Source organism: Neofelis nebulosa, chromosome 3 (genome assembly GCF_028018385.1).
Source record: "Neofelis nebulosa isolate mNeoNeb1 chromosome 3, mNeoNeb1.pri, whole genome shotgun sequence".
Taxonomy (NCBI): Eukaryota; Metazoa; Chordata; class Mammalia; order Carnivora; family Felidae; genus Neofelis; species Neofelis nebulosa.
Window position 1 is genome coordinate 133,945,430 of NC_080784.1, and position 26,218 is coordinate 133,971,647.

The 26,218-nt window shown below is 38.7% G+C and overlaps 3 protein-coding genes across 3 annotated transcripts in view; 2 read left to right on the top strand and 1 right to left on the bottom strand.

Annotated features, from left to right (window-relative positions):
- The first annotated feature begins 7,160 nt into the window (after nucleotides 1–7,160).
- PYURF (PIGY upstream open reading frame) lies at nucleotides 7,161–8,992 on the top strand. Its single transcript, XM_058721932.1, has 2 exons — nucleotides 7,161–7,459; nucleotides 8,851–8,992. Exons 1-2 carry the CDS (start codon nucleotides 7,254–7,256, stop codon nucleotides 8,990–8,992), a joined length of 348 nt encoding a protein of 115 aa, XP_058577915.1. The 5' UTR covers nucleotides 7,161–7,253.
- A 93-nt stretch (nucleotides 8,993–9,085) lies between these two features.
- On the top strand, nucleotides 9,086–9,788 carry PIGY (phosphatidylinositol glycan anchor biosynthesis class Y). The gene has a single exon (XM_058721933.1). It carries the CDS (start codon nucleotides 9,086–9,088, stop codon nucleotides 9,299–9,301), a length of 216 nt encoding a protein of 71 aa, XP_058577916.1. The 3' UTR covers nucleotides 9,302–9,788.
- A 7,519-nt stretch (nucleotides 9,789–17,307) lies between these two features.
- HERC5 (HECT and RLD domain containing E3 ubiquitin protein ligase 5) overlaps nucleotides 17,308–26,218 on the bottom strand; it is a 46,495-nt gene continuing 37,584 nt past the window's right edge. The window contains exons 18-23 of the mRNA XM_058721934.1: nucleotides 25,692–25,858; nucleotides 21,534–21,600; nucleotides 20,582–20,652; nucleotides 18,830–19,013; nucleotides 18,641–18,743; nucleotides 17,308–17,580 (exon numbers count right to left, since the gene is read on the bottom strand). Of these exons, the coding sequence (XP_058577917.1) occupies nucleotides 17,375–17,580; nucleotides 18,641–18,743; nucleotides 18,830–19,013; nucleotides 20,582–20,652; nucleotides 21,534–21,600; nucleotides 25,692–25,858 (798 nt within the window). The 3' untranslated portion in view covers nucleotides 17,308–17,374. The remainder of the gene's footprint in view (nucleotides 17,581–18,640; nucleotides 18,744–18,829; nucleotides 19,014–20,581; nucleotides 20,653–21,533; nucleotides 21,601–25,691; nucleotides 25,859–26,218) is intronic.

The following is a 26,218-nucleotide window of genomic DNA, read 5'->3' on the forward strand; positions in this document are numbered from 1 at the left end:
AAAATTTGCTAACAGAGTAGCTCTTAAATGTTCTCACTATAAACACACACAAAAAATGGTAACTATGTGAGGTAGTGAACACTTTAATTAGCTTGATAGTGGTAATTATTTCACAGTATATATGTATATCAAAACATCACATTATATATATATATATATATATATATATATATATATGCAATTTTTATTTGTAAAAATTATGCCTCAATAAAGAAAAAAATTAACAATTAAGGATTAAAAAGAAATCCACGATTCCTTGACAGTGACATAGATGCATTTGAAAGAATAGTCTGAAGCATCCTATTTATTGTACTAGATTTATAACTCCAGAAAATAAGTAAACAGGCATCAAAACATAATTTCAGCATAGTTCTCTCTTTAAGAATATGACGGGGTGCCTGGGTAGCTCAGTCGGTTAAGCGGCCGACTTCGGCCCAGGTCATGATCTCGCCGTCCATGAGTTCAAGCCCCGCGCCGGGCTCTGTGCTGACAGCTCGGAACCTGGAGCCTGTTTCAGATTCTGTGTCTCCCTCTCTCTGACCCTCCCCTGTTCATACTCTGTCTCTTCCTGTCTCAAAAATAAATAAAACATTAAAAAAAATTTAAAAAAAAAAAGAATATGTGGGCGAACAAGGAAACTGGAACTCAGGATTCATCAACACCAACATAAGTCTGTTCTTTTGATTGTAAAGTATGACTAATAACATAGGACATTATCTTCTTGTCAGAGGGTTTTTGAAGAGCCAAATGCATAGACATAGAAATAGGGAGTTCTCCTGCTATTCAAGTGTCATCTCCCTGAGGAGTTGCTGAATGCAAAACTTCCATTTACTTAAGGTTTTAATATTCAGCTCTATGGGAATACAGAGACACATCTTGTTTTTGTAAATAATTTTGAGGCTAAACTCCTCAAAATGTCAGAAAATTGCCATTTCATTATTTTTTATATTTATTTTGAGGGGCGGGGAGGGGCAGAGCAAGCGAGAGAGAGAGAAAGAGAGAGAGAGAGAGAGAGGAAGAGAGAGAATCTCAAGCAGGCTCCACACTGAGCCTGCAGGGGCTTGACACAGGGCTCAATCTCACAACTGTGAGATCAGGACCTGAACTGAAATCTAGAGTCAGCTGCTTAACCAACTGAGCCACCCAGGCACCCCAGAAAATTGCCATTTTCAACAGTCTTCTAATTTTTATATGCAATTTCTAGAAAAATCAAATAACAGAGCTAAACAATTTGCCACAGAACTACACAATTTCCCATTAGATCACTTAAGAAACTTGCTCTCTTGTTTTTGCCTTACATATAAACTCATCTCTATATGATATTTATGTAACCCCCATGATTTTTAATTACACAGAGAAAAATAGTAATTTATAGCAGAGACAGCTTGCAGGCACCACTTTAGTAAAATGTGTAGAATGAGCATCACAAGTGATGCTTCTTAGTATGAAGAACTGAAAAGGACATAATATCACTCTTTGGTATTCCTGGCAAAAATGTATAACCTGAATCTAATCATGAGGAAATATCACACAATTCAAGTCAAGGAATGGGCTTGCTGAGAAGTAACTGGCCTGTATGCTTCAATATGTCAAGATCATGGAAGACAAAAAAACAAAAACTATCTCATACTAAAAGAGACAAATAAGATATGGGAAACAAATATAATGGTTGATGGTGGATTGGATCCTGGACCAGAAATGTTTTTTTTCTTTTGCTATAAAAAGTACATTAATGGGACAACTGGTAAAGTTTTAATCTGTAGATTTTATAATAACATTGTATAAATATTAATTTCCTGATTTAGATCATTGTATCATGGTTAGGTAAGAAAATGTTTTCTGGTAAGTTTTGGAGTGGTTAAACCTCATTTCTGCAAGTTACTCTCAAATAGCTTTCTAAAAACTAGCTATAGAGTTGTTAACTTAGGGAATCTCAATGAGAGTATATAAGAATTATTTGTTTTACTTTTGTAACTTTTATGTACATTAAAAAAAATGTTTATTTATTTTTGAGAGGGGGAGACAGAGTGTGAGCAGGGGGTGGGCAGAGAGAGGAGACACAGAATCCAAAGCAGGCTCCAGGCTCTGAGCTGTCAGCATAGAACCTGACATGGGGCTCAAACTCATGAACCGTGAGATCACGACCTAAGCCAAAGTCAGATGCTTAAACAACTGAGCTACCCAGGTGCCCCACTTCTATGTAAATTTTAAAAATACATAAACTCAAACAAAAAAATAATTTAGAAGACGGATCTAATACAATACTCCTTCTAGTACCTCTGCCCTAACTTATGTTGCTCAAAATTATAGCCAGTCTGGAAAAATAGTTTATGTGTTTAAAATTTCTCTACATTGAAAAAGAAATTTGTTGTGCTATTCTTTTCACTGGTAGCTATGTTCCTGGCATGTTTTATAATTGCATAATAATTTTTTTCTGCTGACAAGAGGAACAATGAAACATCTGGTACTGACATACTACATTCATTTTATAGGCATTTTTAAAAACCTACTATGGGCCAGTCATTGTGCTAGATGCAGATATAAAGAAATAAAGCATACATGGTATGTGATCCAAAGAATCTTACATATAAATGAATAATGGTGATGAAGCAGTACAGGCATTATGTGTGTCCATGTGTAGTGTATCATTGTACATGATGGATGGGTTGGCTAATACCTAGGGTACAGGGAAAAGGAAGAAATTAGAAAAATCTTCATAAAAGAAGCAGTGTTAAAACTGGGTCTTAAAGACAAGTAAGTGCTTTAGGTGGACAAAAGGAGAAAAAGATATTCAGGGCAGGTGTAATGGCATGAGCAAAGGACATGGAGCTGTAGAACAGCCTAGGCTATTAGTGGAACAGAAAATGATTCAGAATGGCTGAATCCAAGATGGGAAGTGGCCACAGTGAGAAAAGCTGCTAGAGAGGCAGAGGTTAGTTTTTTGAGGGACTCATAAGCCACTGTGCTAAGAACCTTCGCACAATCCCATGGAAATAGGTTGGGAGTTCTTGGCCATTTGTCTACACCTGTGAATAACTTGTTAAACTATCACATACAAAGCAAGGTACATTGAAGTAGGTCACTCCATTCCCATAAGAAGGTTGTGTTCATTATAACAAGGGAATGAAACAGAGACTGGAATGTTCTGCCATTTTTGTATCTTACATTATGCCATGAGAAATATTTGCATTCTTTCTACCTTGTAATATCACTGTATGAGATTGGAGGAGACTTGACATTCAATGTGCCAAATGAGAACATTCAAATTGTAATTGAATGTTATCACTGTCAACTATCTTGCAGTCACTCCAGGAAGAGAAACAGTGGCTCAATTAGGACCACAATGCTTTATCTTGGGTGCACCTCTTTTTTGTGTGCCTCTCATAGATTAGGGTTACGTGGGGTCAAAAATCTCTGCTCACATCTTTGAAAGTGTTCAGCAACAAAGGAGAGAAACCCTGCAAACAGAAGGTGAAAGAATGTGTGGAGGAAATAGATATCGGTTACTTAAGATTATCTTGAGTAAAAATAAAAGATCTTTGATGAAAAGATACTTTGGATTTATATGTGTCTCAGGATTCTGATCTTTTATTTATTCTGGTATAATAAACATATAAAGAGAATGAAAGACAAGTTGCAGACTAGGAAAAATATTTCAAAAGACATACCTAACAAAGGACAAATGTTCAAAGAACTCCTAAAGCTCAATGGTAAGAAAATGAACAATCCAATTTATTCTTTAAGTAGGCTCCACACTGGGCCCAATGCGGAGCTTGAACTCACAACCCTGAGATCAAGTCCCGAGCTGAGATCAAGAGTCTGCATTAACTGAATATGAATGAATAATCCAATTTAAAAAATGTACAAAAGATCTGAATAGACACCTCACCAAAGATAATATACAGGTAGAAAATAAACATAGGAAAAGATGTTCAACTCCATACATCCCCAGGGACTTGCAAGTTAAAATAAGGAGACAGCCACTGCATACCTACTAGAATGGTGAAAATCCAAAAGGCAGACAATACCAAATGCTGGCAACGATGCAGAACAACAGAAACTCTTAGGCATTGCTGTTGGAAATGCAAAATGGTACAGTCACTTTGGAAGACAGTTTGGCAGTTTCTTACAAAACTAAATACACTCTTACCATATGATCTGAAATCACAGTCCTCGGTGTTTACCCAAATGCGTTAAAAATGTATGTCCACATAAAAACCTGCATATGAATGTTTATAGCAGCTTTTCCCATAGTTGCCAAAATTTAGAAGCAACCAAGATGTCATTTAATTGGTAATGGATTAATAAATGATGGTATATCCAGAAAACAAAATATTATTCAATAGTTAAAAGAAATTAACTATCAAATCATGAAAAGACACAGAGAAACCTTAAATGTATATTGCTAAGTTAAAGAAGCCAATCTGAAAAGCCTACCTACTGTATGATTCCAACTATATAACATTCAGGAAAAGGCAAAACTATAGCAGCAGTAAAAATTTCTGTGGTTTCCAGGGGTTAGGGGAGAAGAAGGGATGAGCAAGTAAAGCACAGGGGATTTCTAGGGCAGTGAAATTATTCTGTATGATACTATAATGGTGGATACATGTCATTACACATTTGTGCCATCCCATGGAACACCAACCAGATGGTAGGTTGTGGGACTTCTCAGCCTCCATAACCATATGAGCTGATTCCTCATAATAAATACATCTATTACCCTTGTAATCACAGAAAGAAAAATACAAGCAGGAATAAATAGTAGTTCAACTACTGGATGATGCCATCTAGTGGAAAATGGATTTTAACTTTCCCTGGATCAGACTCCAAATTTCAATGCCCCTCAAATTTGGTATTTATGGGAATTTATTTAAATATATATTCTAGACTCTAATCTGCCCGAAGATTATTAACTCACTTAATATATATGATAGCCAAAGAGCTGTGTGTCAGTATTATCCATATTGGAAAAGATAAAAATTCTATGTCAGTTAAAATTAAGGTGCCCAGTAGTACATCGTGCTTTCCCTTTTTCACCAGATTTTCACCAACTTCACCACAACAAGTCATTTTGCAGCTGCTGGCATTTTTAAATGTACAGTGTGCACCAGCCTCTGTGCTAACTGCTTCACTTGTATTATTTTATTTAATCCTCCCAACAACTCTAGTAAGGTGGGTACTATTATTATACTACCTTAGAGATGAGAAGATTAGGGCAGAGTTTAAGTAACCTCTCTAAGATCACACAGCCCTACACTAGCTGAACCCAGGACCCATCACATAATTACACATGTGCACAGTGCTCTGTGATGGGAAAGATGATAGTCATGCCAACAGTAAAAAAGGACTAATGACTTTACAATTCTATATTGCCATCTACATTGAGCTTAGTATATATACTTCATGCAGAAATGAGTTATACTCCTTAATTACTAAGGGCTATTTAAGGACATTGTATAAATTAATATTTACATGGTTTGGACTAATACATTACACACTCAGATGTTCCTAAATATTGATCGTTGATTTTTGGTGTTACAAATTTGAAGTAAATGAAAGTAAACTGACCTGCTTTGAACCTTCTATGTGGAGGCAAACTGAAACTAATTTATTTATAACTGGTTAGAAAACCCAGGTGATAGCAATCAGTCAGCCAGTCAGGCCAAACTGAGGGTAATAAAACTGGTCTCAAATAAAGTTGCCTGCCTCTGCCCCACAAGGGCTAAGACCCCAAGGCTGCCCAGCCTGCTTGGGTCCAATCAGTGCTGGCAGAAGTCAAGGCTTGCTTCCTCACAGCTTGATGAAATATAGTTAAAATATATCTTTCTTATAGTCCACTCCTTCTGTAGGACTCAGAGTATCAACTAACTACAACTGAAATATTAATTCCTGCTACTGCCTTAGTAGGAAATACTGTGAAAGCAAACATAGGAACTTTACAATGGTCCCTCTTGAGGCTACCTCCCTGAAAACTGCTTGATGCTGAAGTCTTCTGAGCATTAGCGAACAAACAGCATCAAATAATGTAGTGTATTTTTTAAAATAAAGTAAATAAACAGTATAAAAATTTCTCAATTCATTTTCACATTGCTGAGTGGAAGGGAAATTTGCAAATATAATCTTGTATTTGTATCGGTGTACACCCCTCCCTCTCCTACCTCCCAAGACCTCAAAGTGTAAAATGATAAAATCCAATGATACAAAAAAGGTTCAAGTCAATATGCAGCAAAACAAAAGGAAAAACTTTTTGACTAACAAAAGAATCTTCTAGCATACAGAACTGGAAAGAACAGAGGAAATAAAATTAACAGATAACATTAATTAAGCATTAAGTTATCTCACTTTTCTAAATGTTCTTTGCATGCATTATCCCATTTTGGTCCCCAGGAGGAGATTTCATGAGGTAGGTGCCATTATCTTAAGATAAAGAAACTGAGTAGCTAAGTCATTTGCTGGAGTCACACAGCTAGTAAACTATGGACCAGAAACCAAGCTCCCAGGGCCCAGAGCCCAAATCTACTACACTGTAAGAAGATCAAACCTGTTATCACTTCCTTAGGGCAAACTTGGGGTTGAAAAATCCATTGAATGGATCTCCCATTCAACCAACGGACATCTGCCTGATGACACTGTTTAGACTCCTTGCTGACTCCAAGCTCATTTACAGAAGTTAACTGGTTGTGCCTCATTATGCAGTTGAACAGTGAGTCCCACAGGGTAAGAATCTTGGATTAAGAGGCCTATGGGATTCTTTTCGGGTTCTAAACTTTTAATTTAATAAAACAAGAAAAAATAAAAGACAAACAAGGTCACACGGGGTATGGTAAAGATTTACATAAAACAAACCAATGCTTTAACATACCCAATATGACTGTGTTTGAAACCTCCTTTTGGAGATTACCACGTAAGGCCAAGTTTAACACTGTGCGACTTTTGAGGTCAGGCCACTGGCTGCCTGGAACCCCTTGTTTGAAAACTCAACTCACCCAATTTAAGTATTGGTTTTGTTTGTAATTTGTAAATGCGGTGGAACAGTGACTAGAGTCCTCCGGCTACCAGCTGCCGGCCGCGCTCAGAACTACCGAACGGTGCAGCGGAAAAAGCGGGAGCGCTCTCGGAACCAAAGCGCTGGCTCCTTTCGGCCCCGGGACTGCATTTCCACAGCACCAGGGGCGGAGTCTGGCAGGTGAGGGGCTCGCCGCGGAGATCGCTGACGCGGCCCGGGCAGCGGTGTGGTCGCTGGTTACCAGACCATGCTGAGCGGAGCGCGCGCCTGGCTCCTCGCCTTATCGCTGCGGGGTACATGCACGCTGCCGTCCGCGGTCGCCCGTAGGTGCCTTCACGCGTCGGGGTCGTGGCGGTCCGCAGACAAGAGCGAGAAGACGGGGAACGCGCCCCGCGTCTTCGACCCGGCCCTGCTCGAGTTCCTGGTGTGCCCACTCTCCAAGAAGCCGCTCAGGTGAGATTCGGTGGCTGCGAGTTTCCTTTCGCACCCTCCGGTGGCGGGGACCGGGTGGGATGGCCGTGCGGCCGTTCACAGCCACTGGGGCGCCCTTCAGGTCAGTCCGAGTATTTCCTGCTGCCATTTTCTGGATCCCGGCCGGCTCAGCTATCACGCACCTCCCACCGAGGCGGGAAGGGCGGGGGCAGGCTGGAAGGGAGTCGAGTCCTAGGCCGCCCAAATCAAACCGCAGATCCACAGTGATGGATCGCAGCGTTTACTGGTTTCGCAGTCGTATCGCCAGGGCACCTTTTTTAAAATGCAGATTCCCGGGCACCACCCCTGGCCTACCCAGCTGGGCGGTCTGGGGGCTGGACCAGCAAGGTGTTTTCTTAAAAGGACCCTAACGGATTCTAATGTATCGCCAGGTTTTTGAGCTGTTGGGAGTCATGACCGGTCCAAGGCATTCAGATTTTTAAAACAAGATGATGAAAAACACTGTAGTAACCTCCAGATTCTTGTGAAAATGTTCAGCTGATGCGTGACGATTGTAAACGTTTAAGCTGTGTATGCTGCCTCTTTGGGTCTTAGTTCTGGACAAGCTGGGTTTTGGAAAGGCTTTAACCTTTAAGGAAAACAGCTCTACAGTTCCAGGCTACTAAAACTGAACATTGACAACACTAGTATTGCAAACTGAATATACTAAACACCAAGATGTTATCAGTGGTTATCTTTGGGTGGTAGATTGCTAGCCATTTTTTAATTTTCATTCTTCTTGCATTTTTATTTCTAGATTTTTTCCATAATGAATGTACTCATTCATTTTCTTATACCTTGAAATAATCATTCAAACTACCTTTTCGTTGTGTAACTGGCACACTGCAGACCCATTGCTTTCCAGACTTTCCTCTTTCTGTGCTTTCATGTTCCTCAAACTTTTATTTTGTATATCTTGATTTTTCAGTGGTTTCCTTCTAATGGATCAGTAGGGTTGCTCTGTTAAGCATGCATGCATTCTAAAACGGGGAAATTGAATTTTTCTGTAGTGACTGTTTAATAGTAAATTAACTGGGATGGTTTTGGGGTTGACCAGAGTAAGGAAGGAATGTTTGGATGAAAAGGGGAGATCTTTTTGACTGGATTTAAAGAATGCATATTCAGGTATAGCTTGAGAATAAAGGGAAAAATAAAATATGAGAGAAACTGACTAAAATGAAAATAGAGATTCATTTTCTAAGAGAAATGTTTCAATTGGCTAATACTGCTTTTAGAATTAAAAGCAGTTTAATTCTGATTTTTTTTGGAATTAAATCTGTCAAGAATTGGATAAATGGTGTTTGTTGAAAAGCAAGCTCTTCCAAGCATTTTATTTTCCACAATTCATTCTGTTTTCCTTTTGCCCCCCTCAGATTTGAAGCATCGACAAATGAATTGATCAATGAAGAATTGGGAATAGCCTATCCAATTATTGATGGGATTCCTAATATGATACCACAGGCAGCTAGGATGACACATCAAAATAAGAAGCAAGAAGAAATGGAGCAGCACTAGATGATAATTAAAAACAACACACACAACTAAATTTTCTTAATACCACTTACCTTTTAAAAAGTCAGACTGGCAGGTAATAAGTGGGGGAGAATAATGTTTCTGTCTCTTCCTACGTTGACTGTCCTTATTCCACTGGTCTCTTTAGCAGGACTGTTCTACTCAGCCTCTGTGGAAGAAAACTTCCCACAGGACTGCACTAGCACAGCAAGCCTGTGCTTTTACAGTCTGCTCCTGCCCATCACCATACCAGTTTATGTGTTCTTCCACCTTTGGACTTGGATGGGTATTAAACTCTTCAGGCATAATTAATACAACCAGAGCTAAGATAGTAGATATATTAATGATAGGTCTTGAGTGTGTATTTCTAAAACTTAACTACATGGAAATACTGGAAACCCACTTAATTTGTAGGAAAGGTGCTTTGACTTGCTTCTCTCAGGTTTAGGACTATGGGAGGCTTAAGCTGCAGAAGTTTCTTTTATTGTACTTTTGTTCTGCCCTTGTTTTTTTGAAAATGTTTATTTATAACTATTGTATCAGAAGAAACATTTCAACAGTTTCTTGTTGGAAATTAACAGTCCCAACCATCACCTGATGACTTTATTTCTTACCCCATTCATCTAAAAGTTAATTAAAATTTTATGTTTACTTTAGATTTAAAGTATTTGGTAGAGTCACGTGTTAAAGATGACTGAAATAATTCCAAAGCAGCTATGCTGAAGTTGTTGTAGAGAAACACATTTGAGCTCATGTGACAGAAAACTACAATAAAATGGAAATTTCATGTACTTGCAAACATTCTGAGTTTGTAAAGTTACCTTTGTTTCTTTGGCATCAAATGCTTACATTAGGAATAATAAAATAAGATACACTTTTCCATTTAAAAAAGTGCAGTTTTTGATCATAAGAGTGTGGCTCTAAGAGAGGAAAAATATAAAAATATTCTAAACTTTAAAATATAGGCAGGGTTTAGGTAGGCACTTAATATCCCACATAGAATACTATTCCAGGAAAATATAGATCTTTGGAGATAGAAGTAGGGGTGGAAGACTTAGAAATAGATTTTGTGTCCTGTTGGGCTGAGGGCTATGTTTTGAACCACTTTCAGTTTATTTTCCTGCCTTAGGAGATCAGTTTAGCACTGCATTAGTTCAATGTATTCTGTAGTACAAATCATGTTTTTAAAATCACCCTATGGTACTCAACAACAAAAGAGCAGGACCTGCATAGACATTTTTCCCAAGAAGACTTACAGGTGGACAACAGACACACGAAAAGATGCTCAACATCACTAATAGTCGAAGAAATGAAAATTCAAACCACAACGGGATACCACCTTACAGCTGTCAGAATGGCTAAAATAAAAATACAAGAAATAACAAGTGTTGGCAAAGATGTGTAGAAAAAGGAACACTTGTGCACTGTTGGTGGGAGTATAGATTGGTGCAGTCACTATGAAAAACAGTATAGAGGTTCCTCAAAAAGTTGTATGGTCCAGTAATTCCAGTACTGGGTATTTACCCAAAGAAAAACACTAATTTGAAAGAATATATGCACCCCAATTTATTGCAGCATTATTTACAATACCAAGATCTGGAAGCAATGTAAGTTCAATGGATGAGATGTGGCATATATATGGGGCCAGAGGGAAGAGAGGCTTAGAAGACAAGTTGACCAAAGTAAAGCAATTTTGGTTTTAGGCTGACCCTTAACCTAAAAGCAGGACATAAAAAGTCACAAGATCCAACTGGAAGACCACAAAACACCACTCCTGACGGTAATCAAAGCTACAAAGATGGTCTTCCTTAAAATTGCTTCCTTGTGGGAACAACTCTAAGACAGTGGAAAAATGAACTGCTCAATGTGAATAAGAAACCCAGTTAAAGAGTAATCCCTTCCCATAAATGGTTAGCTAATGAAACAAAAACTTCTAAAACCCTTAGAGGCAAAAGAGGATCCTCTTCCTCTCCTGGGAGGAGACTGCTACTTTGTCTATGAAGTAGCTCCTTTCTTGTATGCTTAATCTTTGTCCCTTGTCTAAATGGCTTGCTCTTGAAATCTTTCTCACACAAAGCCAAGAACCCTCTTAGTGTGGGGCCTGAGGTCCTCTTTCTTGGGTCCTCAGCCTGACTGGCATCACAAATACAATGGAATATTATTCATGTAAAAAAGAATGAGTTCTTGCCAGTTGTAACAGCATAGATGGACCTTGAGGGTATTCTGCTAAGTGAAATATGTCAAAGGCAAATACCATATGTCATTTACATGTGGAATCCAAAAAGCAAAAAGCAGAAATAGACATACAGAGAACAACCTGATGGTTGCCAAAGGGGAGTGGTGGGGGGAATGGGCAAAATAGATGGAGAGTGGGAGGTACAGGCCTCCATTTATGGAATAGGTCATGAGAATAAAAGGTACAGCATAGGGAATATAGTCAACAATGGTATTGTCATAGTGTAACGACTGATGGTAGCTACATTTGTTGTGACCTTAGCATAATGTAGAGAGCTGTCCAGTCTCTAAGTATACACCTGAAACCAATGTAACACTGTGTGCCAACAATACTTTTAGAAAATTAAAATTAGGGGCGCCTGGGTGGCTCAGTCGGTTAAGCGTCCGGCTTCGGCTCGGGTCGTGATCTCACGGTTTGTGGGTTCGAGCCCCGCATCGGGCTCTGTGCTGACAGCTTGGAGCCTGGAGCCTGCTTCGGATTCTGTGTTTCCCTCTCTCTCTGCCCCTCCCCTGCTCATGCTCTGTCTCTCAAAAATAAATATTTAAAAAAAAATTTTTTTTTAAATCTTAAAAAAATAAAATTAAATCACCATACAGCAATATACAAATAACCTGGAAGATTATAGAAGTTCCCGTTATTTCTGATCAAGAGTTCTTGTTCTTTTTAATTAGCCCTAAATCTCACTGTTGTCAATGTAAACGGAACAATTTTACTGATAAAGCAAGCACTATACTCTGAAAAGTCAACTTCAGCTTTTGCAAGTTAAGCATTTTATAATTTTTGAGGAAACTGATAAGCATACCCTGGGGGAGTTCAGTATTAACTCCATTCTTTCGCTAATAGAATTTCTTTGGCAACCACTTGTATAGTACAAACTATACACTAGGTACAGTTCTAAGTATATATAATCTTTTATTATCTAAGAGGTAAGGTGAGTAATACTGGCACCATTCTACAGATGTGGAAACTGAAGCAGAGAGATTGGCGTGATTTGCCCAAGGTAACAGCAATAACTGAACCAAAGTTGAACCCTCTGCCACTGTGGCTTCAGTCTGCCTTTTTTTCTTTCCTTCCCTCCCTCCCTCCCTCCCTCCCTTCCTTCTTCTGTCTTCTTAATCACACTACACAGTATCTATTTTAAAATAAAATCCTTTGTATTTGTAAGAAAAATACAATTAGGAATCAAAATGCTTGGATTCAAATTCTTACTCGAGCCTTTGCCTTTGTTGTTTCCTAAACCACCATATATTTTATCTCTATTTTAGCACTTGAACTTGTAATTGCCTGTTTTGTGTCTCCTGTCTAGACAGTAACTGTTCAACATTTTTAATTTAATGCTTAGCACAGAATATGCATGCACTTCCTGAAAGACTGAAAACATGGTTCTGACAAGCTTTATCATTTTAGGCAAGTTACTTGTCTCTGAACTTCATCTGTAGGGCTAGAAATCCTTCTTGGGGCGCCTGGGTGGCGCAGTCAGTTAAGCGTCCGACTTCAGCCAGGTCACGATCTCGCGGTCCGTGAGTTCAAGCCCCGCGTCGGGCTCTGGGCTGATGGAGCCTGGAGCCTGTTTCCGATTCTGTGTCTCCCTCTCTCTCTGCCCCTCCCCCGTTCATGCTCTGTCTCTCTCTGTCCCAAAAATAAATAAAAAACATTGAAAAAAAAATTTAAAAAGAAATCCTTCCCCTGCTTTCATAAAATTTGCTAGGAACAGGGGCGCCTGGGTGGCGCAGTCGGTTAAGCGTCCGACTTCAGCCAGGTCACGATCTCGCGGTCCGTGAGTTCGAGCCGCACGTCAGGCTCTGGGCTGATGGCTCAGAGCCTGGAGCCTGTTTCCGATTCTGTGTCTCCCTCTCTCTCTGCCCCTTCCCCGTTCATGCTCTGTCTCTCTCTGTCCCAAAAATAAATAGAAAACGTTGAAAAAAAAAAATTTAAAATTTGCTAGGAACAAACCAAACTTTACACATGAAAGCCCTTTGTGAAACCTAACTGATGAACAACACAAGGGGCAAAGTCTCTGGAAATTGTCCCAAGGGCATTCAGCCTAATGAGGAAACATACAAGAAAATCTCATTAACTGCTGCCAGCACATTGAAGTTTGTGGCATTTGAACCACCACCCACATCTTCCTCCTCTCAGCTCAGAGTGATGGCCACTCCAGGAGGGCTCCACCAAGATAGGAACCTCTCTTCCCCCCAAAACTCCTGGTTGAGTGGTTAGGCATCTTCCCAGGAGGTGCAGGCTATCAGCTGAGTAAAGGTAATTATGTAACTATAAAAGACAGTGTAATGCAGATTTCCTCTTTCTGCTTAACTGATTTGCAGAGCAATTATAGAAAACAATATGTATAAATTGTATTTTGGGGTCTATCATATTTGCTATTAGCACAAAGGAAGTAGCTGCGAGCAAAGCTGAACTGGGGTACAGAAATGACACCAGATGGTAACTTGAATTCACAGGAACTAATGAAAAGAACCAGAGAAAATAAAAAAGGTTAATATACTTAATTCTACAAATATATCCTTGTTCTTTCTTCTCTGTTCCTTTTAAGAGGCATTAAATTATGTAAAGTAATAATTATAACCAAGTATTGTTTGTAACATGCAGACCTACTATGCATGACAATAGTCCAAAAAGGGAGAAAAAAGGAAGAGCTACCTACCTGTAATGTTTTTGTATTTCACTAGCACTCTTACCAACAGATCTGCATACATGTCAATTACATCTCAATAAAAAAAATACCATAGGAAACAAAAACAAAAACATCTGCTGCAGATTTTAAGTATTTCTCAGGCCCTCAAACACTGCAGGTGAGAATATAAAATGATGCAGCTTCTCTGGAAAACAGTTGACAGTCCCTCAGAAAATTAAACACAGAGTTACCACACAACCCAGCAGTTCCACTCCTAGGTGTCTGTCTACTCAAAGGAAAGGAAAACATGGCCACACAAACTTTAGCACAAATGTTCATAGCATCATTCATAATAGCCAAATAGTGGAAAACAACATAAATATCCATCGATTGATGAATGGATAAATAAAATATGATACAATCAAGTATTAATTTGGCAATAAATAGGAATGAAGTACAAATACATGCTACATACAACATGAACTGTGAAAACATGCTAAGTGAAAGAAGCCAGTTATTAATAAACCGTATACTGTTTGATTTCATTTATATGAAATGTCCATAATAGACAAATCTATAGAAACAGAAAGTAGGGGGTGCCTGGGCAGCTCAGTTGGTTAAGCGTCTGACTTCGGCTCAGGTCATGATCTCATGGTTCGTGAGTTCGAGCCCCGCGTCAGGCTCTGTGCTGACAGCTCAGAGCCTGGAGCCTGCTTCGGATTCTGTGTCTCCCTCTCTCTCTCTGCTCCTCTTCCACTCATGCTCTGTCTCTCTCTGTCTCTCAAAAACAAACGTTAAAAAAAGTTAAAAAAAAAAAAAACAAAATAGATTAGTGGTTGCATATGGCTGGGGACATTGTGAAGTTATGGCTCTTGGGTATGGAGTTTCTCTTTGGGAAGATGAAAATTCTCCAAAGTTGATTGTGGCAATGGTTGCACAATTCCATGAATATACTATATCCATCCAGTTGTACACACAGCTGAACTAAATGCTATGTTCATTAAATATCAATAAAGCTTTACCAAATTAAAAAAAAAAAAGTAATATGTACATGTCCAGCATAAGGCTAGCAGTTCCAAGTCACTTGCTGGAGGTGAAATGCTGGTAGAGGCATGGCCAAAAGTGGAATGTAGGTCTGAAGCCTTCTAAATTTTGTCCACGGTGTTGTGCTACTTCTGGTGACCCTCTCAGATACCTTCCTTAGGCAATCTCCAACACTTTTTAGTGTTCCTCTCTAGCAAATCATCCTGGCTTCCTATCTGTTATGGCGACTCTTGTTCACTAGCTTCCCATAACATAGCTCATGCCACGTGGTGTTGACCCCACCACCTCCAACTCTTAAGACCACTACAAGAAATACTCTTATTCTTTCACTAACTGGGACTCTTCCTCACTCCTCAGTAATTCGTTGACTTCACAATGACAGGGGATCTCACCTCCTTGGAGCCCCTTAACAAGATTATCTTCCTTGTTGTCATCTGCATCACTGGCAAGGACCATCTTTACCCATCTTGTGAATAAGATCCTTCCCATCAGCTTCCTAAGTGTGAGTTTTCCACTCTGAGAGAACAAAAAAAGATTTGCCTACTCTGCCTCTTCATTTTCTTCCAATCCTGCACAGTGAAGCCTCCCTGAACTTGACTCCAGATCTGTAAGATGAAAAAGAGATCTACTTCCAGACTTGGTGGTTGTTTTAAGGGAGGTAGAAAATATGAAATTACCTAGCACACTTAAACACTGTGGCAAGATTCTCACTACTGTGTGTAGTTGTGGGGAGACAGGCCTGTCTCCTTTTCCAAGTTTCCCCCCTTAGTAAAATGCTCCATTTGCAGGTAATTGCGATCTGCATATGCCACTAGATGGCATTTTCAGCTAACTCATATGGGGGACCAATGGCAACTAAGCACTGGGAAGGAACCAGAATGAGTATTGCACCTAGAAAGAGGATTGCACTTGTGAAATGCTGAGCTAGGAAGCCATATTCTACATTTATTAGCGTGGCATCTACTAGGTAGCCATAATAGAGTAAGTGAATCCTGAGAAACAAGTGGGAAGAACCCAGAGTTGGAGGAGAGGAGGTGAGGAAGAGTGGGGGATGGGGGTGGGATGAGAAGTTTCCAGGCAGAAGAAAATGCTTCAATAAAAACAGGAGAGACTGGCCTTCTCAGCGAACTGAATAGTTACAAATAACTGGAATGAAGTATACTATGTATGCAGGGCGATGATAGGAGCCAAGGCCAATGGTGGGAGCCAAGGCTGGGGCGGGAGCCAGGCAGGACTTGGGAGCTATATAGTAACAACGTTAATGAAATTTGACTTCAGATTTTCAAATCATTTTGATTTGTACAGTTCTATCACACTCTGGCTCTTCTTCCCAGAAAAAGTAAAAAAGCACAATTACAGGGAGTTGGAAGGTTATGGGCCTGTCAGCTGCAAGTGCTCATATTTGCACTAATACAGTAGCCACCAATCCCATGTAGATACCCATCACTTGAAATTTGGGTAGTATGACAACTGAATTTTAAATTTTACTTAATTTTAATTAAATAGCCATGTATTGGACAGCAAAGCTCAAGTGTTCTTCCCACCACTGCCAATTAAAGTTTTCTCTCTTCAAAATTCTTTGAAGACTAAACTTTATGGCATACATTTACCTTATTAAATAGCACAGATTGGGGGTGTGGTTTCCCAGCCTCACAGAAAGTTCTTTGGGGCACTGTTGATCTAGACACAAGAACTAAAATTGTCAAGACCTGACTGGTTACTGAATGTGTGTTGTGAAGAGGAAGGAGGAGGACTGAAGGCCTCTGCCGGGCAATACTGGAGGTACCACTCTAAGCTGTACAACACAGGAAAAATGATCATTTTCTTCTTAAACATGAAGTTAAGGAGCCAAGGGACATGCAGGGAGACACAGAAAAATGGCTGTGGTGCTGGAATCTACCAGTTCCTGTAGGTCAGAGAGAGATGTGGTCACCATCAACACACAAGACGTAACCAAAGCCGTGGAGTGTATGGGAGTGTGTGCAGTGACGACATGGCTTGCACGAGCACTGGAGGTCAGGGGAGTGTAATAAATGCACGTAGAAGGAATGAAAAGCAGCCAAGAAAAAGAAAGTCACAGTCTAGCAGTTCATGACAGTTTTGAGGAGAAAGTAGTCAATGGTTTCAAATGCAATATAGAAGATTTAGGACAGAAATGGGCAATTTTGTTGACACGTTCAACAAGAAAGTCATTTGTATCTTTTATTAGAACAGTCGGAGTAGGAGAAGCACCACTTCAGCCAAGACGGGAGAGAAAAGCAAAATTCTGTCTTCTTTAATGCACTGTGTTTTAGGGTCACCTTGTTGTAACAGCCTCACCTATATCATTATTAATATGTCTCACATGCAGAACCATAATTCTAAAAGAGTGGCCAAACACAATGAATACTCAACAGGGCTTTCACGTTAATTTGAGTTCTTAATTTTATTTTTGAGAATATTTCCCTGAAGGGGTAAACAAGGTAAGGTAGTATCAACCAAATCCTCTGCTGTTGTTGATAGCAACTTGAAGTGCTTCTTCTACTCTTTCCATCGTAGAGTATTTAGGAAGGTAGAGGACACTAATACATGTCTGTGCTCTTATGGGATCTTTTTCATTCATATTTTCAGGACAGCAAAATGTTATTTTCATGTTCTTTAAACCTTTTACTTGAATCCTGTCAGTTCCTGTAAGAAACACTAGAAAAAAGAATAATATTGAGTGATCTGCTTTCCAGAGACCAAGGTTTATGGGGAGAAAAAATATATGTATTTATTCAAAAACATTTACTAAGGGCCCATGTGCAGAGTTCTGCATCAGCAACTGATACACTGTCCCTGCCTTCAAGCAGCTCAATAGTCTGGCTGGAAATATAATATTCTTATGCAGAAAAAGACAAATAGCAAAAGAAAACTAAAAGGGTGGAAGACAGCCAAACAAGGTGCCACGGAATAAAATGCTTCCTGAGGGAAACTGCTGTGTGTGGTTCGAGCAGGGACAGACAATCAGGCTGGGATGACTGGGGAGACTTCAGAGAGCTCGGAATTGAGATGGACCTTTAAGGAGGGGAAGGCTTATAGCAGCAACCAGGAGGTGGGTGAAGGTTCAAGGCAGGGTAAGGAGCTGCAGAGAAAACCTGGAGGAGGGAGAGTACAAAGGGAGCTTAAGAATGTAGAGACCATGGAACTGTTTGGCTGGAACAAAAACTTCTTGTAAGAGGTAAGATTGGAAAGTTAGGCTGGGTTTCTGGAGAAGTCTGAGTGCCTTCCAACATACATGTTATCTACAAAAATAAGAACAGAAAGATAAATGTTTCTCAAAAACAAGTATGGAAATTTTGTAAGAAAATTAGAGGGAAAAAGTCATTAAGCAAAGTTGTAGAAAAACCGAATAAGCATGAAACTGAGATCAAAATGTGGAAGGTGAGGTAAAAAGGCTTGGAGACAATGACATCGTAAAACTTGGTTAATCCCACAAAGCCTGAATAACTGAGTCACAAGTACAGAAAGCAGAAGAAATATCTAACTTGGATGGAGAACTGAAGAAACATTTGAAAGCAATAGGCAGGGTTGAAATCACAGGGAAAAAGACCCATATTAACATTTATTTTTTTGATGTCAGGACAGCCTGGCCTAGAGAACATCCAACTGGACTAGGAATGGCTCTTATACTAGGATTTGTTGCAAATGGTGCCTATGACAAGGTTTGCTTAGCCCAAAGAAAAGATGTAAGATATAGATCTCCCGATGTAATACCTACCGAGGAATTTTTTCTTTTCCTCCAAAGTCAATTTGTGTAAAGCCTTCCAAAACATCACTATGGTAGGATGTGAATTGTCGTATCCTTCTTCATAATGTGCATTCTAGAGAAAAAAAAGTGCAAAAAAAGAGTACTCAGGAAATAGGAAAAAGAAATTTAAATTCAAACTTCTAGGCCTTTATGATCTACCTTTTCAAATGTTTCCCAGTCATAATCTGTATTCCCAACTATCACATCCTTCAGTTCTTCCGGATGGAAAAATTCAATGATATCCTTCTCACACACTTTGTAAAATCCTCTTTGGAATTCTTCATAAACTGCCTTCACAGAGATGTTGAAGATGTAATTGACACACTTAGAAACATAGTCTCTCCTTTAATAAAACAAAAAAATGATTTCAGCTTACAGCAATACCCTGAACAAAAGTGGTAGGGGGGCGGGGAAAGTGGGAAGGATAAAAATAACTAGAAACCCTAACAATACAGTGCTTACCATGTACATATAGCTATTTTTCATATATTATCTAATTTAATCTTCATACACTCTCAGGGCAGATTGTTAGGACATTTTAGTAAAAATACTGACACACTGAAGGTACATATTTGCTCAAAGTCACACAGTTCAGAGAAATGACACAGATTAGAACAGAAAAAGTATGGAAGAATAACACCCAACCTGCTAATGCTTTAGGGGAATGGGCTTGGAAGATGGGGGAAATTTCCTATTTTATTTTATGGTCTTCTGTGCTGTCTGAATTTATGCTAGTGAGTAACTACTATTAGTATTTGTGGTTAAATACAAATAAAGAGGGGGATTTCTGCTTCTAGCTTTAATGGGGTAGCTTATAGCAAATTACTCCCAGTGAGAAGAACTAGAAAAATCCAGATAATACACAAAAACACATCTAGCTCCAGGCTTCCAAATGTGAGTCAAGACTCAAGAGGCCTCTTCATGAAGACAGAAGGGAAGCCCTCTGAAGTGAGTCCCACATTTTTCCCTTTTGGCCATTTGCTAACACAGGCAAAGGGATCAGGCAAAAAGTAGTTAAGAGGCAGAGAACTTTCTTATGTCTATCAATAATACCACGGATAAATTGAGAGTACTCATAAAATACAGAACTGAAAATCTTCTATTTCTTGATCTGTATACTTATGTACTTTTCTGTATGTTCTACTTTAATACAAAGTTCTTTTTTAAAGATAAAGATTAAAAGATTAAAGAAAACTAGGGGTGCCTGGGTGGCTCAGCTGGATAAGCATCCGACTTTGGCTCCCATCATGATTATATGGTTCGTGGGTTTGAGCCCCACGTCAGGCTCTGTGCTGACAACTCAGAGCCTGGATCCTGCTTCCGATTCTGTGTATCCCTTTCTCTCTCTCTCTGCCCCTCTCCCACTCGTACTCTGTAAAAAAAAAAAAAAGATTAAAGAAAACTAGTTGGCTTACACCATAATGCTCACTTGGCGGTATCCCTCTGCCTCTCTGACCAACTATCAATGGAACATTCTATAATCCCAAACTGTGGCTTTAAAATAGCATCCTATAAGGTGTTGAGAACTCAAGATACCACCGTAATATAATATTAACAGATACTAAGTACTGCTCCAGACCAGGCACCACTGTAGACCACTCTAGGTACCAGATATACAAGGATGAACATGACCAGTGCCCACCTTCATGGAGCTCATGCTAGTGGGGGAAATATAGACAGTAAACAAATAAACCCAAAAGGTAGGTAATGGTGATACGAAAAGAAAAAGTAGAGACAAAAGATAAGGGAAGGCCTCTCTGAGAAAGCCATTTCCTTCCTCACCAGAATATAAACTCCAGGAGACACACACATACACACAACACATACCAACTCTCTGCCTTATTAAAAAATGATAAATTTGGAATGGAAAATTATATAAACAAAGCAAGTATTTTACTTCTCTGTACCTACTTGTTAGTCTGGTCAACAATTATGCATCTTCCATTAGGAATTAAGTCTACATCATTTTTGTCCCAGTGCACCTGTAATCACAAATAAACTCAGATATCTCCAAAACAATCCTAAACAATCTATTATCAATAAAAACACTTTGAAACATACCTCTTTTCCTTAATATCTTGTAAAACTATATATTTTAGTCATAAAAACTAGCAAGGTATGAACACATGAAAAATTATCTTTATCATGAAGAATGAAAAACAAATTTTTATAGAATCATCTATTTTAGCTTATCATACTGAAAAAAACTGGCAAATTGCCATATCTCAGTAATCATTTTATGTAGTATAGACCTACGTCGTAGATTTGCAAACATGGCCACAAATTCTTCCCAGCCTGGTATTCAAGCTTCTTTGCAGTGTGACTTTTCAATACTCCCTGCCCACCTCGATCAAGAGGAGAAGTTTTTATCTTCAGCTCTTGAAGCTGGGTGTGGCCATGTGAGGTGTACTCTGGTCAATGGGATCTGACAGAAGTAAAAGCTTAAAAAGAAGCTTGTATGTTGAGGCTTGCACCTCTTTGTAATCCTGAGACAATTCTGTAAGGATACCCCAAGCAGCCTACTGGGGAATAAGAAACCCCTAGAACAGAAAAGCTGTTCTAGCCCATACCCCACAAACCAGCCAACAACTAGGTATTCAAGCCAAGGCCAGTATGAACCATCCAGCTCAGCAGTCAATTCACTCCAGAAATTCAATGAATTGTTTGTTTTAAGCCACTAAATTTAGCTGTTGTTTGTTACATAGTAAAATCTAACTGATATGCCCAGGTCATAAAAAATGAGGAAAAAAAACCCTTCTGCACTAATTCAGAAGTCTGTTATTTTGTTAAAGAGTGGCATGCCTAGATAAATATGTAAAAGGGTAATCAGATTAAATGAAGCCAATTCTGACAGTTCACTCACATTAAAATATATATAAAATACTTCTCCAAAGTCATCACCTTCATCATCCAGAAGTGTTTGCAAACTCCTAAAGAACAAATAATTTTGTTATTTAAAAGTCAATAATCAATCACTAGATAGATCATCTAAAATAAATGTCAAGTGCATGACTATTCGGAAGGTGGGAGGTCAGGGAGTTAGTTAATTAACACTGCCCATTTCTCTGTGTACTGATAGCCAGACACCAACTACAAGTGTGAAGTTTACGAGTAATTGAAATTCTGTAAGTTCTCTTCCTTCCATCCTTACTTCCTTTACCCAGTGATTGTAGGTTTCTATTTAGAAGACTGATAATATATTTTTTTAAGAGAAAGTTATTTTTATTTTTTTTTTAGTGTTTATTTATTTTTGAGAGAGAGAGCATGCACATGTGAGCAGGGAAGGGGCAGAGAAAGAGGGAGACAGAAAATCTCAAGCAGGCTCCGCCACCATCAGCACAGAGTCCAATGTGGGGATCGGATCCACCATGAGATCATGACTTCAGCTGAAATCAAGAGCCAGACGCCCAAACTACTGAGCCACCCAGGTGCCCCAGAACTGATCATGTATGTAACTGATACCCAAACTCATTCAAATCAGTGTTATCTTTACTTAAAATTTGAACTTCACTTACAGAATAAATACCCTCTTTCTAAATATCAGGGATCACTTAGGAAATCTGAGGTATGAGAAGGTCACAGAATGTTCTCTGCATCTATATCCCAATATCATCAAGCTTCAGACAGACATGAATTTGATCACCTTAACTGTTTCAAAGGCATCTGTGTGAATATAGGTTATATTAGGATGGAGAGCAGCCAGTCTTTTTGTGTCTCCAACCTCTCTTGTCCTATGGTACCTCACACATAGTTTTAAAGTTGTATATCTCATTATATTTGCTCATTCACTCATTTATTCATTCAACTAACATTTATTAAGCACCCAATGTAGCAGGCATAAGGGATGTAAAGTTCAGACATTACTGTCAATGAACCCTGAGACTAGCAGTAGTAGGTAAGATATGCTGATGGAAGTCTCCTCTACAGTACACTGTTTGTGAATACCAAGGAAGCTGCCTCCAAAACTAAAACTAAAATAGTGCTAATATCTTATACCTACTTATATGGGATACCTCCCCATCCCATTTTCTACCACCCCCAAACTGGGTTACAAATACCAGTTTGCAGGGTGCCGTTTCCCCTTTTGTTAAGGGATCTCATGAAGAACAGATAAATTCTTTCATCTTATTGAAGTTACACCTATTAATCTTTAATGTTAGTACTTTTTATTTTTATGTCTTAATTAAAACTGCAATGGTGAGAAAGAGATCTGTCCATATTTTCAACATGTTTGCATTTAATATTTAAGTCCTTCATCCACACGAAGTTGATTTTTGTACATGGTATAAGGTTATCAGCTCTCATTTTTTTCCCATATGCTTGAACTGACGATACTCCTGTTCCCATTAATCTGGTATGCTACCTCTAACAAGTTCCATAGGTGCATGGGTCAGTTTCTGACCTGCACTCCTACTGTGCTGTCCTAATACAGCTTTCTAAAAATTCTTAATATCTGGTAGGCCAAGTTCCCTATCCCTATTCACCTTTTTCTGCTAGCAGTTCTTGGCCTTCTGCTCATCCATATACATTTTATAATCAGTTTGTGAAATTTCATGGAAAGCCTGCTGAGATTAAAACTGGAGTTTCACTGAATACCAAGATCAGTGGCTTTCCATGTGTGACCCAGACCAGAAACTTCTGGAAATCTCTAAGGACTTCACAAGTGACCTATGAGGTCAAAACTATTTTCATAATCATACCAAAATATTACTCACCTTTTTCACATTCTGTCTTAAGTACAGAAGGCAGTTTCCAGAGGCTATATTATGTGATAGCTAATAGAATGAATGTTTATGTGTCCTCTATTTAAAACATTTATCACCTTTAATTTCTAATACTGTAAATACTGACAAATACAACCAACATAAGGATAAGCTCTTTGGGGTCTTCAATACTTTTCAAGTCTTTAGACCTAAAAGTGTGAAAAACATGCATACCGATATAATGATCTTTATTTTACATGTATTAATGTTGATGTGTTTTAAGATTATTAAGTCTTCTTAGGCATTTGTATTATTACATCATTTTCATTGTTCTAGGAAAAAATAATACATTTATTTCCTCCTCTCCAAATCTTGTGCTTTTGATACTTTTTCCTTATCAATAGTATAATTAGTATAGTGATTAACAGTTGGATGACGGGAGCACTTGAGTGGCTCAATTGGTTAAGTGTCCTACTCTTCGTTTTGGCTCAGGTCATGATCTCACAGTTCATGAGTTTGAGCCCTGCATCGGGCTCTGCTCTGATAGCATGGAGCCATCAGAGGGGATTCTTCTCTCCCTCTCTCTGTGCCCCTCCCTGGCTTGTGACCGCGTGCCCTCTCTCTCAAAAATAAATAACAAATATTAAAAAAAAAATTTTTTTTAAAGTTTGATGCTGGAGACAGACTATGTTCAATTTCACGGTTTTGTCACTATGGAGTCTGGGACAAGTTACCTAACCTGTCTGTTTGTTTCCTCATCTGTGAAATGGGGATACTAACAATAATAGGACCATACTACTATTCTCATTCTTTTGAAAATCTACATAGGATTCCATTGCATAAGTAAGTCAAAAATACAGAATTCCTTTACTGAAAAACATTCAGGTATTCCACGCATTATGGACTATGTAATACAATACACATTTGTATGGAAAAATCCTTGCATGGTTGTATTATTTCTGAAAGTAAAATGCCTAGAAGTACAACTGCTAAGTCAAAGAGGCAAACACATTTTTGATTCAGATTAAGTGCTACCATACTGTTCTCTGAAAAGGAACCACCAATTTACATGTCCGCTATTAATACCTGAAATTAGAACAAACCTTTTCCCAAATCCTCACAAACACTATACAGCATCAGTATTTCAATCTGTCAGTCTAAAGCACAAATCAGCCTCTGATTTCAATCTGTATTCTAGGATGACTGGGGAGATTAAGCCATTCTAAATTTTTTTTGTGTGGGTTGTCTTCTTGTATACTTTGCCAATTTTTCTTATGGATTCATAGGAACACTTTATACAGCAGGGCTATTACCCCTTTCTCTTACCAGTATTTTTTTGTGAGGTGGTAGCTTGGCTTTTTAGCTTAGAAATAAGTTTTCACTTTAAAGGTGATGATATGAAATGAGATTTAAAATAAACATCACTTGCAGATTTCATACCATGGTATAACTTATGCTCTGTCCATGACTTTCTACACAAGTAAAGTGCAAAGATTAATGCAAGCACTGAGGAGAGGAGGAAAATCAACTTGTCTTCATTTTAGAAAGTTCAATTATTATCCAACAATTCTTTCCAAAATTAAAACTGATTTAAAGTATCTACAATGGGGGTGCCTGGGTGGCTCAGCTAGTGGAATGTCCTGAGATTGAGCCCACACTGGGTTCTGTGCAGTGTGGAGCCTGCTTGGGGTTCTCTCTCCCTCTCTTTCTCTCTGCCCCTTCCCTGCTCTTGCTCTCTCTGTCTCAAAAAAAAAAAAAAAAAAAAAAGTACCTACAATGTTGAACATGAAAATACTATTAGAGTGTGTGTTTTTAAATATTTACAGGAACACCTTGGAGATACTGTAGTTTGGTTCAAGACCACCATAATAAAGTAATTATCCCAACAGAGTAAGTCAAAAGGATTATTTGTTTTCTCAGTGCATATAAAAGTTATGTTTGCACATATACTGTATTCTATTAAGTATTCAATAGCATTATATCTAAAAAAACAATGTGCATACCTTAATTTAAAAATACTTTATTGATAAAAGTTTAACTATCCTCTGAGTTCTCATCAAGTTTTAGTTACTGATCACACATCACCATAACAAATATAATGGAAAATTTTTAAATACTACGAACATTACCAAAATGTGACACAGAGACACAAAGTCAGCAAATGCTGTTGGAAAAATGCCTTGACATGGGTTGCCACAAACCTTCAATTTGTAAAAAAAAATGCTACTAACTGTGAAGCACAACAAAATAGTAAAAGGTATGCCTATATCTGAATATATATTATATGGAGTTCTAGAAAAAGAACTATGTTTACTTACTTTCCCAAAACAGGGCTAAGTTCTTTTAAGTCTTCCAGTGATGGTGCCTGGTTCAACAGTTTCTTAAACAGGGCCAGTGGAAAAGGGATGTTGGCAACATTGAAATTGAATAGAGAAAGTCCACACAGAACCCCAAAGAAGAAATATCTCTTCTTCTCAAATTTAGGCTGCAAAGAGAAAAAAACAAAAAACCAAAAACCTAATGTGTTATAATTTTTACAAGTAAAACAAAATTTTTATATTAGGTACACCTTTTCACCCTTTCACAAAATGAAATCACAAATTAAAATAAAAAAACTTGTAAGAGGGGCGCCTGGGTGGCGCAGTCGGTTAAGCGTCCGACTTCAGCCAGGTCACGATCTCGCGGTCCGTGAGTTTGAGCCCCGCGTCAGGCTCTGGGCTGATGGCTCGGAGCCTGGAGCCTGTTTCCGATTCTGTGTCTCCCTCTCTCTCTGCCCCTCCCCCGTTCATGCTCTGTCTCTCTCTGTCCCAAAAATAAATAAAAAATGTTAAAAAAAAAAAAAAAA